Here is a 14312-nt window from a genome sequence, read left to right on the forward strand (position 1 = left end):
TGGTGCTTCTTTATAAATCATAACAGAATGGATCAAAACAGGGAGGTGGGGTTGGGGTTACTGTTTGATGAAAATGGTACATCCACCTTCTTGAACGAGACGATAAAAGCTTTCTTAGTCTTTCACAGCATTCTTTCAGTTGCCATAAGCAAGTGCTGCACTCCTTGCTTTTACAGCTGAATAGCAGAAGTAGTTCTTGAATTGTTTTGCACACAATAGTTTAGTCTTTTCATCACAAATAGTGAGAAAAGTATTTTTTTTTATTTTGCAGCATTGTGCAAGATTTCACAAGAGATTTCGTCTACATTCCTGGCAGCAAAATTCAGTGGATAATTTCCTTTAGTGGTGGTACATGCATACCACGCACACTTTCTGCTCTCCATCCGTTAGTTTTGTCCAACTACCTTAAGCCAATTCGGAATTGTGGGAAGACAAAAATCAAACCTGGCAACATCAGTTGAAAGGCAGGGACCAACAGTGGATTGTGCCACAGCAGATTATAATACACGCATGTTTACTTGCTCGGCTATTCTTGCGGAGCCAGTTGACCAGTTACTGTAGAATGTAACAATACCACATCCCTAAATGGAACAAATTCACGTTTAAAATGTGAAAAGCTTGCATGCGTGTTGTTCAAAATGTCCTGCAACAGTTTTGCTTCGTGGCATTTATTGATCTTTATTTACTTACTGTATTACTGAAGAAAGCAAAGTTATTAATGAGCTTCCACTGTAAACATTTAATTCTGGAGCAGCATGTGAGATGTTTAGCAATGTTCTAGAACAGCAGTCATTCTGTATCTAGAGAGGAGAGGGGCCAATGTTGCTTAATCGGGTAAGTTAACCAGCTAATCTTAATTACTTCCCCAAATCAATATTTTTAGCGATCTTAACCGAGAGATTAACTTTTGATTGCTCATATTAAAAGACAAATCACTCTTACACTTGTATTGTAATTCACCATAAATATCTTTGTAGTGGTATAGTGAACAAAATGTTTATTAAGTAAAAACTTTATTATGTTAACAAGTATTATAACTTTTTTTAATTCTGCTATAAACTGAAAGGTAAAAACCTGAGTGCAAATACCTTAAAACCAATGCATATTGTCCTAATCTGTAACATCTGTAATGTATTAAGCCATTATTTCACTGATTTCCAAAGTGTCCAACAAAAACAGAGCTCTTTCATTTCTGAAACTCTTCCAACAACAAAATCTGAACTATTCTTAATAATACTATGCCTTACACCAGAGGTATTCTTGAATAATAAAACCAAGCTGCTGACTAGTTTTGACTGGTATGACATAGTCCTTTTTAATGGTGATCATATCTTTTTACATGTGCTTGCCACTATGCCCCAAAACAAGTAATGTGCTAGCAGTCTTGAATAAGAGAGAACCCAGGCTACAGTTCCTTTTATAAAAGGAGTTAAATATTTACATTCTCATGTTTAATTAAAATCGAGCAATTTCTAGATGTCCACCTTCATTGACGCTGAGGGCATTTGGTTTTGGTGTGTCCCGGCTGGTGGCAGATGCCACATGTCCGCTGCCGCTTCATTGCAGACCCATTAACAGTGAAACTAGTACTTGGTCTCTTTGTCTTTGGACCACCACCTCCTCTTCTGGCTCCTGCAAACTCCTCTCCATTTGATCCTAATTAAAGTGAAAAAGCCAAATTAATGCTGTAAGCATGGAAATTTGAAAATGAAAGTGAATCCGATAAAGTGCACTCAACACTATGCCTCTCCTAATTCCTTTCCAACACTTTACATTATCTTGGGCATTCTTTGTCTTCCGATAATATGTATGCCCACTTCATCCTCTTGGCCTCCTAAATAATCATATGGGCATAATAAATTTGGCAAATGAAAATACCAATCAGTCCATCATGCTTGTTTGGTTAGCTAATAGTTACACTAAGTCATCCTAACATCCAGAAAAAAAGATGTCCAGGCCAGTCAGTCATTGTTCAACCCACTATATCCTAACACAGGGTCACTGGGGTCTGCTTGAGCTAATCCCAACCAGCACAGGACGCAAGGCAGGAACAAACTCCAGGCAGGGTGCCAGCCCACCACAGGGCATACACTAGGGGCAATTTAGGATTGCCAATGCATCTAACCCACATGTCTTTTGGACTGTGGGAGGAAACCAGAGCAGTGTCTGCTTGAAATCCATGACTTGTTCGTTTGTTCCACATTTCTACAACATCATGTCTTTCTGGTTTCAGCCTTAAATGTACCCCCTTCATTTCTATGACTGTCCACAAGTAACTGATTTGCTATTTAATAAAAAGAAATCTGCTGATCAGCTTTATGAATCAAAATTTGGAGGACCCTGATTAGTCTCCACACAACCTTCTCTGATTAAGACTAAACAAGTTAAACTTCCTTGGCCTATCGGGGCTGAACAGGCCCTTTAGTCCCTGGCTGCTCTCTTCTGCAATGCTTCTCTGTTGATCGCAATAGTGCACTATATGTAAATATATACTGTCCCTTCATTTATATTCAATACATTTTACAATAAAACCTAACATTTTATTGGCATGCTTCTGCGCATTACCTAGCCAATGAGAATGTTATGTCAATGTAAACCCCCAAATACTTTACTGACGTTACCTCCTGTAAGATTGTGTCTCCCATCTACTATTTATAATGAACATTTTGTTTGCCTACACTGTAAAAAATGTCCGTAAATTTAACGGTACAAATACTGTAAATGGTGAAAGTAAAAGACCTTTTCTGAAAAAAAGGAAAGTTACCTTATGTTCTACTGAAAATGACCTGTGTATCTTAAAAAATAAATTTCATTTTTTACAGCCAAGTTCTATAAAATCATATTTTTCTGCCTTCAAAATATGCCAAATACCGTTTATTGATGGATTACAGTTATACTGAAAAAAATCTGTTAATTTTACAGTGTAAAACTGTTAAATAACGAAGGTAAACTACTGTAAAATGTAAAACGGTAAATCACGGTTTCCGATATTTGCATAAGGACACGCCCCTTTTTACAGTATTGATCCTGGTGAACCGCATTCCTTTGAATAGTAGGGAAAAAAACTTAAGCCTAAGTTAGCAGACTTATTTTTCCCCACATGCTGAAGGTTTTTTGAGGTTATGGAAGCTGATTTATGGTGGGTTGTATTTGATAAGTAGGACACCATACACCACAAAAGAAAACTTTACTTCCCCACCAGACAACGTGCCTTAACTTCCTTAAACACTGAATTGTTTTCAATGTCTAATATTAAATGGTACATGCTTGCTATTGGTTGTTGTTACTTTACTGATGCAAACTGTGTACTGGGGTTTGACCCTGCCAATACATATTGTTAATTGTCATATTTCTAACACAACATGAATTTCTGGTTATAGTTAAATGTTTCCTTCTGTTGGAATTTGTTGCAAAGAACACATAGTTTTTACTACAAAATTAAACTGTAGACCTAAAAATATTGTCACCTTATTTATTACAGTAAAATTCTGGCAACCCAGCTGCCAGTATTTTACTGTAAATGTAACTTTTTTTTTTTTAAAAAGTGTACCGTAGACCAAAAAATATTGTTGCGTTCTTTTTTTATGGTAAAATCCTGGTGACCCCAGCTGCCAGTTTTTTTACCATAAATTTAACATTTTTTTTTTTTACGGTGTACATCTAGAACTTTTCTATATTAAAAAGCATTTTTCAAGTCTTTTCCCAGTTTTGGGAATTGTCCAGTTCTTTCCGATTTATTTTTGCTGTATTTGCTATCACTACAATTTTACTATTGACCACAAACTTCATATTTACTAAGTATACCAGAATACCTTGTTTATATAACTTATAAAATGTAATGCTTTAGAGACAGACTCCTGCTGGACTCGGGCCATGTGGAGTATTCTATCTGTACATTTTTGTACCTTGCCAAAAGTTGAAGTCCGATTTTAAAAGATATCTCTGATGGCAGTAGCTTCTAGATTCAGAATTAATCTTTGATAAGGGGATGTATCAATGTCTTTTTTCAATCCAAGTAAATTACGTTGTATGCTTTAATTAACAGATTGGTTTGGCAGGAACTTTCATAAATCATAGTATTTTTATACAATTTTCTTAATTTATTTCTTGCCATAGTTTCAATAATTCTGCGTGGTACAAAAGTAGCACTTGCTGGTTTGTAATTACTAGACTCCATTTTGTTACCTTCCTTGTGCTCTAAAGTTATATTTGCACCTTTCCATCCATCAGCTACTTCTCCCATTAGAATTAACTATCAGAATATGCCTAATAAAGGTTTATAAATGACATCTGTTATTTATTTTAATATTACCAGTATACTCCCACCAGGACCGGGGTTTTTTTATTAATCTTTCAGTGTATCAAGGGACGTAAACACATCTCCCTCTTATTTTAAAATCTGTAAACTTGTTTTTACTTCTACCTGAGGCACTTGGCTTATTTCTACTGTTACAAATATTTGGCAAAAAATATTTATTTAGTTAATTTGCTCAGAGTGGTGGCTCTGAGGCTAGGGATCTGCACTGGCAATCGGAAGGTTGGCGATTCGAATCCCGTAAATGTCAAAAGGGACTCTGCTCTGTTGGGCCCTTGAGCAAGGCCCTCAAACTGCAATTGCTGAGTAGTGAGAAAGGCGCTATATAAATGCAAAGAATTATTATTATTACTTCTCGTTTTTAACAGTTATCCCTTGCGTATGTTGAATGTTTCTTTTGCTGTTTGTTTTAGCTTCACTAGGTCTTAATTTTTTTCAGTTTCTCTATTAACCTTTCAGATGCTCTGGAGTGTTCACTATTTCTCAAAAGCTGTTTTTTACAGTTAGAAATAAAATTAAGAGTATTTTAGTGTAACTCACAAGCTCTTACTTTTTTCATGTGCACAAGTATACTAATGTTTATGTTGTCACTTCATCACATCTAGTAAAGTTTTGATAGCTCAGCATATGATGGTCTGAAAGGTATTTTCAAACATTGGAAAGTCTGTAAGTCAGTCACACAAGATTTTAGTACCAACAAATAAGCTGCGAATTCCAACATCTCATACTACCTACAAATTCCCAGTTTAACTGCTTGTCTGAAACACTGCATCCCCTCTTTCTCAAACATGTATGAATGTTTAAAGCACAACTGGCAGCACCCAACAGACCATTTAACATAGCAAAACTGCTCAGGTCTCTGTCCATTTCAGGGTCTCACAGAGAGGTGAATGCAGAGGTTTAGAGTCACAGAGCGCTGATATACCCATCTTGAGCTATGAGAGTGAGTTTGTGGGGGAGTCATATTCTTCAGTGGGCCCTCTCTTATCAGCCTTGTGATATGGTACAACTGACACTTATCAAAAAGTGAAAATGTTTTGTTTGGTCTATTGTTTATACATTAAAAAACTAGAAATAAGCCCTCTCTGATGCAGCTCCTACAAAAAAGCTGTTGCTATCACCGTGACAAACATGAAACGCAAAAACTTAAAGGTACAGCTCATATCTTAACATAGCCCAACATTCTCAAACCAGCTTAGGATAAAACTCTACCTTGGAAGCATCAGGTGCAGGAAACTAGCTCAACACAGGGCATTCTCACCCATATACCCACCTGCACATCTTTGGGATATGGAAGTAAAAAACAGCAAATACACGAGAAAGATATACAGCCTCTGCAGGGACAAGGATGTTGGACCAATGAAGGAACAGCACTAAGAATTGTGTCGGTGTGCTGTGTTTAAAAGGTTAAAAAGATTTTTTTTTTTTTAACCCATAACCTATTTTCAATCCTGTGCAATTCCATCATGGCAACACTGGCAGGATGGCAGTTGCAGGGCACACTCACTCACTTGGCAACAGTTTAGGAGTTCAAAATAATCTAATAAACACTACGCAGAAACAGTCACCACCCTGACCAATTAACTGGAGAATTTGCAATCATTTGGGTCTACTACTATGACAAGAGTTAATTTTTGAGAAAGTGAGTAAAGGAAAAAAGTTAATTTATCCCAGCACAATATGCTTTGTTGTTCAGTGCAGCATTTTTGAGCAAGTCTAGCAAGTTATCTTCAATAATTTCTCCTCACTTTCACCTTTGGTAAAACCAAATGATTCCTAAATTTCAGTGAAAGAGCTGCTTATTGTAGGCACAAACCATGTGACCCATTTGTGTGCTTGCTCAATCCTAGACTACTGGGGTATAAACTGGACTCAATAAAAATTGAACCAAAGTATCTCATATCAAACAACACATCTTGTTTGGGATTTTAACAGGCTAAAGCTTAAGTCACATTACTGGCCACAGTGCATGTCACGAGTTGTTACTGGATCACGTCAATTTACATGACTGAAAAAATTACTGGACATGTCAAATTTAGTGACTGTATGCTGCCTTCCCAGCCCAGTTGAGCTTGCCCCTTTTCTGATAGCCAATAACATGCTTGCCTGACAGTGCCAGTGCTGTGTAAAGACTTAACAGTTGGGGTGAGTTCAGTCACAAGTTGGGTCCTTTTCTTCCTCCTTTCCATTCTCTTGTGGTATGTAAAACATGAGCTATCAGATAGATGAGCTTCACTTCTGCTTGTTAGGTCTAAAACTCCTTCATTTTTATTCCATGTCTGTGCATTATATGTATTGTACTTCTGACTGAGCATTCATTGGTTTTCAGCTGTCCTGCATAGAGCTCGCCCCACGACTAAAGACAGGATCAAACCAGTTTAATTTTTTTGGAGGGGATCCTGGACTAGTTAGAACGAGATGCACAGCAAGTCACATTATGGGACTGGCTTTAGGTCCAAATCACCCACAATCCTAATTCCCTTGTTTGAACATTATATGTATTGTACTTCTGGCTGTAACTAGTTATAGAGAGTTGCAGGGCATGTCATGTTATGCGACTGGCATTCTTAGGATTAATTTATATGAATGAAGGCTACGACTGAAATGTAACACTGCCATAGCGAATCAACTCCAATGCTTTTTGCTGAAGTCTGCAAAAGGTGGATGCTGATCTTAAGTTTGATAGCCAGATTAAGTCGGTCATTAAATCAAGCTTTTTCCAGTTGAGGCAGTTGGCTAAAATAAAGCCAATTCTTTCCCGGCACCATTTTGAAACAGTAATCCATGCCTTTGTTACTACTCGGCTGGACTACTGTAATGCACTTTATGTAGGAGTCAGTGCCTCATCGATTACTCATCTCCAGAGGGTCCAAAATGCTGCTGCTCGTCTTAACTGGCACTCGGAAATTTGAGCACATTTCCCCTGTTTTAGTTACACTTCACTGGTTGCCCGTTTCTTTTAGGATCCATTTTAAAATTCTTTTATTTGCTTTTAAAGCTCTTCATGGCCTTGCCCCACCCTATCTCTCTGAGCTCCTACAGCCTTATTCACCCACTCGCTCTCTCAGGTCAGCTGATCAGCTGCTCCTGAATGTACCAAGGACTAAGCGTAAACTTAGAGGAGGCCGTGCTTTTGCTGTAGCAGCTCCCAAGCTATGGAATGATTTGCCTCTAGAGATTAGACAGGCCTCTTCTCTGTCTGTTTTTAAATCTCTTTTAAAAACCCATCTCTTTACCCTGGCCTTTGACACCTTGTGAGAAGTTTGTTTTAGCTCATTTTACTTTTGTTTTTTTTAGCTGATTTTTATCCCATTTTATATTGTTTTATCGTAGGGCTGTTTTATTTATGTATTATACCATTTTTATTCTATTCTTATTTATGTGCAAGAATGTTGTGTTGTTTTACCTATCAGCTATTTATTGTACAGCACTTTGGTCCTGTGCTGGTTGTTTTAAAGTGCTTTATAAATAAAATTGGATTGGATTGGAAGTCTGCATTATTTAGTAAAATGGTCAATTAGGATGATCATTCAAACGCTATTCCATCTTTACAGGTTCAGTTAATAACCACAGCCACATCAAAGCTTCATCTCAATCTTACCCTGTAACTCTAAGTAGTTGAACTTATTAGTTCATTGTTCTCTTCTTTCAGGGTTAGTTCATCTAAGGTTTATTAAGTTTGTTAACATTTGAACAAAAAGGTTGTTGAGATGAAAGAAAGAAAAAAATCACTTTGCTGTCCCAATATACTGTAAGCTAGAGTATTTTTCGGTTTCTTTGTTACACCTTGCCTGATGAAGGGGCCTTAAACTGCCTTGAAAGCTTGCATTTCTAATCTATTTAGTTAGCCAATAAAAGGTGTCATTTCACCCTACTTTCTCCTGTAACTGTAAGACAAAGACATTTGCTACTGTACCTGGAGGCACGTTTTCATCTGCCCACTGGAAGAAGCCGCACTGCTGTTCCCTGGGTTTTGGACATGTGTGAAAAGGGCGTCCTCTATTAGGCCCATCCTTCATTACTGTGCGCCTCACTGTGGGTTCATTACATCGGCACACAACACTGTCTCCTCCACTGCCTGCATAAACATTTGAACTAGAGCACTGAGATGGGTTTACAGACTGGAGAGGTTGTACTGAGGTTAAGAAGCTTCTGTTTGCCATATTGTCTCTTCCATGTGCCTGTTGATCTGCCCACAAAAAGAAGTTGCAATTTCCAGTACTGCACTTGTAGAATTGCCGTCCCTGGTTGGGTCCTTCCTTTTTTACGGTTAACAGAATAGCATCTTGTTGACAGTTACAGACAATGGCATTGTCTCCAGTTGGTACAGCTGGGGGAGGGCTAATGCCAGGCAATTTGAATTCACTTCTGTTTTCTTTGGGGTTTGATGGATGTCGATGGCCAACACTTGTCCGGTTTAGCGGATTCCGAGGCTGACTGTTCTGCAGATGGTTGGTTGCAGAGGCTGATCTGGCCTGAGAGACTGTTTCTTGGTTACCAACACCCCTTAAATATTTAAGATCAAGAATTTCATTCAGCATTTCATCACAACCTCCAATACAGCCAACAAATTCCAGAGGCATTGTGGGCGGAAGACTTCCTCTCTTGAATTTAAACTTCATCCTGAAATTAAAGCAAAAAAAAAAAACAAAACAAAATCATCATTCCTGCAGCTATTTCTAAGGCACTTCAAACAGTAGCCTTGCAATACTTAGGAGAAATGAATGAATGAAAGAGAAGCAAGCCAAACTCCCAGAACTCATTTCGCCACTAATGAATACTCAAAGCACCTCTTATTTCGGTTAAAAAAACAAACCAGGAATTTCTTACATTTGCACAGGATGTGGACGGCAAGTAGGACAGACGCCTTCATCTCTGCTGACTTCAAGAACTGAATCAGGAAACCATACAGCCATTCTGCAGCCAGGGTAGCCTGTACATGATAAGTAAAACCTGAAATATAAAACACACTCTGTAAAAAAAAAAAACTATATAAAATCAGGAGAAAGTTCCTAGAAGGAAATTTGTTCTTATGAAATTTTCTTTGTGAATTAGGCTTTATTGTATAGTGCCTATAAAGTGTGAACAAACATTTTTTTGCCTAGCAGAATGATTACAAGATACATTAAATCAAATTCCTTTTAGCAATGTAGTTTAAAATGCAACATTTGAGTAAAAAACCCTCTACCAAATTTATTAGCCTAATTTTTTTTTTTTAAGTCTAACAGCATTAAGTGAATAGGAGGACCCAGTCATAAATGGGACACTAAGTCCAACCAGGGAACCCCAGGGGAATAATGTACAATTTGTTTTTATTTTACAAAACTAAAATATTGAATACTACGCAAATCACCAGCCTACCAATGGCACCTGTAAGCACAACTGCAAATAGCACCATCTATGCTGATAGCAGTTAAAGCAGCAAGACCTCATGGACATTGACAACTGTTACGTATGATGATAAATATTACCGTAGTGTATCTTGAATTTGAGAAAGCCCTGACACTTCTTTTCTTAGTGTGAACACCCAAAGTACACATTCCAGTCTCATTAAAGTACGCTTTCTAATTTTACTCATTGATTGATTGTAGCCTTCCTGCTGTTTCCATGCCTGCTTTATAAAAGGTGCAAATGCTGTGCAAGAGCACTTACTGTATTTATAACTTCTGATTGTGCAATTTATTAAAGGGCGCAAAATGAAGCAGGGAAGGGTTCCAAAACACCTTTTATCTGGGTCTGCAAGAAGTCGCTTTGTTATTGTACTTGATTTGATTCAGTGGTGCAAATTTGATTTATAATATTCACCTACAATTTGACAAGGGTGCTATATTGTAATCTTGTGTTTTCTATAAAGCACATTGTGACTGCATGTGAGGGGATGGTGTTAACCATTTTTTTTAATTTTCTAAACAGTTTTCAAGATCAAATCGGCTAACCATAACTATTTTATTTACATTCCTACTTGAAAACATCCAACTGACATAACTGGAGTCTATAATCTTGGGCACAGAGCAATTTTCAAAGTAAACCTAACCTAAATCATTTTTCTAGATTTCAACAAAACTAGAAGACATGTGTTGCTAAAAGACACAGCAAAGTCACAATGCCACAGGAATCATTAAAAGACAAAAAACAAAGAAGAAATTAACTGTATGGTTTAAACAGCTAATGACCTATAGGAATTGCAGCCAAATCAGCCCTATGTGAGGTTGACATTTTAACTCAATTCAAAAGTGCTTTTTAATTTTTTAGTTCAACAATACTGGAAACAAAAAATGTTAACATATTCAATAAAAGAAATTTATATATATATATATATATAAATAATGATAATATAGAAAAACTACTTACCCTTTGCCATCTTTTTTTGCTCTTAGCACCATGTCCTTGTTGCACTGCGGACATTTCCGTACTGGAAGGGGAATCTCCATCTGAATCTGCTCACTCTCAGTGAATTCTCTTGCCTCACCAAAATAACTGGACAGTGCTTCATCTAGTCTAAATAAAACATCCAACATAAATAAATTCTATTAATATACAGGATATGCTTCATGTTGTAAAATAAGTATATTTTACACGTAATTTGTACAGGATATGTTCAAGCATTTTATTGATCAAGAAGCTAAAGTTAATTCATGCTTCTACATGTCACAAGTATGAAACCTGAAGGCAAAACTGACTTAAATAAATAAAACAACAGGACTGGAAGGAACTTCCACTGCTGCAGAAAAGCTGAAAGTTGTTAACTCTTTACTTTTTCCATGAAAAAGGCATTTTTGTATAATTTTGAAAATTACATTATTTTTCAGTGTTTGGTAATGCAGTTTTTTGGGTTTTTTTTTTTTTTTAACATCTGTAAGAGTTTATGATTTACCTTTGCACCGTTTCAGGTTACTCACTGGACTTAAACTGGTTAAGTTTCAATAAACACTGTATACAAAACTTCTGCACAGTACTGTATGTCTCAACAATGTGTCTTTTGAGATTTAAAAAGCCAGAATGAGCATAACGCTAACTAGAGGTGTTCATAAGAAATGTCATGTCTTACTTCATGAGGAAGCTGAAAATAATAAACAAGAATAGTTGTGTCAAATATTTCAAATATTAAAATGTGTGCTTCAATTTAAACGTTTATAAAGGCTAAATATCGATTGTAATATAAATTTGTAATTTTTCACCCACTGATAGAAGTATTTAGGGGGTTAGATCCCAAGTAAAGGATTAAAAATAATATATCTGTAATCACTAAACTTGAAATAGTCTAAAATGATAACTTGTATGGTTATGCTTGAAATCTGTTATTTTTAACATTCTGGGAGTGGCTCTTGCAGGGCAAGGACCACCAGTAAGTAATCATATACCAAAAATATTATATTTGTGAACAGCAACCTCAAAATACTGTAAAATGACACTCAACATGCCTTTATTACCAATCCTCCATTTTTTGAAATTTTGAGGAAAAAAGGAGTAACTTTGACCCCTCATTTCTCATTGGGATGAACCCCTGGGGCTAGTTGATGTGGCATGCACAACATCAAGCATTTCTAAATGTTTTTGCTGAACACCCCTTTTGGTTTACTCTTTACCAGAAGTATCCAATTTCTTTTACAAACTATGATCCAAAAAACAGTTTTTACAGGGCCAACAAATACTGGGGTTGATGTTAAAAAGCTTGATGCTTTGCATAACATCAACTAGACATCAAGACAAGTCCAATGGCATATCATTTATGGAGTTTTTCCTTGTACAGGCGAGTCAGGAGGTGCCAGACCCAAACAAACAAACAAAAAAAAAAAGTAGTAATAAGTAATTCTTAAGAAAACAATACATTAATGAATATACTGGTCACATAAAACACTACATTTTTGCCCAAATAAAAGTAGCTAGCAATGAGAAAGATTTTAATAGTGGTATATACTATTAAAAGATTCATGAAGTTCTCGTTCTGCACAGTGAGGAGGCATGTGTAAAAATCTCAAAAACTTGTTTTTAAATATTGCAGACTTAATGTAACATGCCCATTAACAGGAAGCTTTCAAGGATATCAGAAAAGTTTCACAAATTACATTGCATAACACAAACTTCAGAGAATATCACTAAATCAACTACCACTGTTTGCTCAGAAAGTTTGAATGAAAGAGTTGATTTATGTACTCACTTTTTTGCTTTTCTTGCTGCTTCAATAAAGACTTGTTTGTATTTTTCTATTTGCTGCCTCAATACTGTAAATTTATCTTTTCTCCCTTCACAGATCAACTTTAGGTCCGCTTCAAGCTCTGCTCTCAAGTCTGGTTTGGACATTTCATAACCCATGGAATCATATCCTAGAAATAGATGGTTACTATCAGTGAAGTAAATTAAATAAACAAATTTATTTAAAGAAAGATCTACTGAGATATACTCATACACACACACACATATATATATATATATATATATATATATATATATATACACATACATACATACATACATATACATACACACACACATATATATATATATATATATATATATATATATATATATATATATATATATATATATATACACACACACACACAGAGCTAAGTTGCAGAAAGTTATAAAAACAAAAAGGTAAAACCCCTTGATTAATGTCTCCAACTGTCAATAAATGAACTACAGTTTATACAATTTCCACATATACATACAGTCAATCAGTACACTTAATACAAACACAACATACCTAAGTAAAATACACAGTCCTGTAAATGATCATATTTGTAATGCAATATGTTCACGGAAATCAAGCAGTTGAACATGTTGCATTCATGTAATATTGTGGGACAGGCTTTGTTACATTACCTTCAACTAATCCCATTCCTAACTCCCCTGGAAGAAACCTCTGATCTGCTGTAAGTCCAACATACATCCTCGACTTTATTGTTTCTATGTGGTCTGCATGTGTTGCATCTGTGCCTAAAAAGAAAGGGGGGGAAAAAAAAAAAAAATCACAATGCACAATTCTGCAGATCACATCGCTGTTGCAGAGGTTTCTTATGCAAATACTAGTACCTCCCTTTTCTTAATTTTGCTCACCCCATAGCAATCCTACTTACTTAACCAAATAAACCTACCGTTATATTTTTCCTTCTAACACATTTGCACTGTATACTGCAATATACATCAGAGAATAATCAACTATGTTTATGAACTTATTCAAAGAATTATATCATTTAAGTATTCTGTTAATTACCAATGCCATGCTTCTCCATGAGGGCAATGAGATCAGCTTCAGTAAGCAGCTGCGGTGGACTGGTCTCACCATCTACCATTTCAATAGTGGATGGCTGAAATTGCGATCCCTGTTCATAAACAGGAATAACCTACAGAAAACAAGACATACTCCTTTTCATACTTAAATTTACCTAAAATACACAATGTCAGTTTTAAGTAACACATGATTTTAATTAGAGAACTAACCTCCCTTAACCAGACAACTTCCAGCTTAATTATAAATTAGAAAAATAATGAAGCTGAAAAATTCATCTACCTTCAGCTTGGTTTTCCCTGCATATACTGTTAACATACAGAACATATTACATATTTGAAAAACATTTTCTACTTTGAGCCACCCCTGATAATTAAAGTGGCATATTCATTATATTCCAATTACCTTTGCAGTCCACTTATCATAAGGATAGACATCCAAGTAGTTTCTTGCAATAATCATTAAGCCATGTGCCGAGAACTGCTCTTTGGCAATGTCAATGTCAACTGTGGTTTCCATCCCTTGTGCGTCCTGGGAGCAGCATGCCAGAAAATGCCGAACAATGAATTCATATAAACGCTGCTCGTTTCCCTGCAGCCGTTACAAAAAATGGTCATTAAGCATTATACCAGATGTGACATTATGGCACATTATAAACTAATAATAACATAATTTCACATTTATAATGAAACACATATGAGCCAGAAAAAACCTGAAGAAAGTCATAAGGCAAAACTGAGGAAGAAATATTAATTTTATAAAATC

At 36.1% G+C, this 14312-nt stretch overlaps 1 protein-coding gene across 1 annotated transcript in view; it reads right to left on the reverse strand.

Moving 5' to 3' along the window:
* Positions 1-980: 980 nt before the first annotated feature.
* Positions 981-14312, reverse strand: part of top3a (DNA topoisomerase III alpha) — a 30124-nt gene continuing 16792 nt past the window's right edge. Inside the window, exons 13-20 of the mRNA XM_039774960.1 lie at positions 13953-14138; positions 13533-13662; positions 13142-13255; positions 12474-12639; positions 10667-10813; positions 9146-9268; positions 8232-8938; positions 981-1656 (exon numbers count right to left, since the gene is read on the reverse strand). Of these exons, the coding sequence (XP_039630894.1) occupies positions 1487-1656; positions 8232-8938; positions 9146-9268; positions 10667-10813; positions 12474-12639; positions 13142-13255; positions 13533-13662; positions 13953-14138 (1743 nt within the window). The 3' untranslated portion in view covers positions 981-1486. The remainder of the gene's footprint in view (positions 1657-8231; positions 8939-9145; positions 9269-10666; positions 10814-12473; positions 12640-13141; positions 13256-13532; positions 13663-13952; positions 14139-14312) is intronic.

This window comes from Polypterus senegalus, chromosome 13 (assembly GCF_016835505.1).
Source record: "Polypterus senegalus isolate Bchr_013 chromosome 13, ASM1683550v1, whole genome shotgun sequence".
NCBI classification, from domain to species: domain Eukaryota; kingdom Metazoa; phylum Chordata; class Cladistia; order Polypteriformes; family Polypteridae; genus Polypterus; species Polypterus senegalus.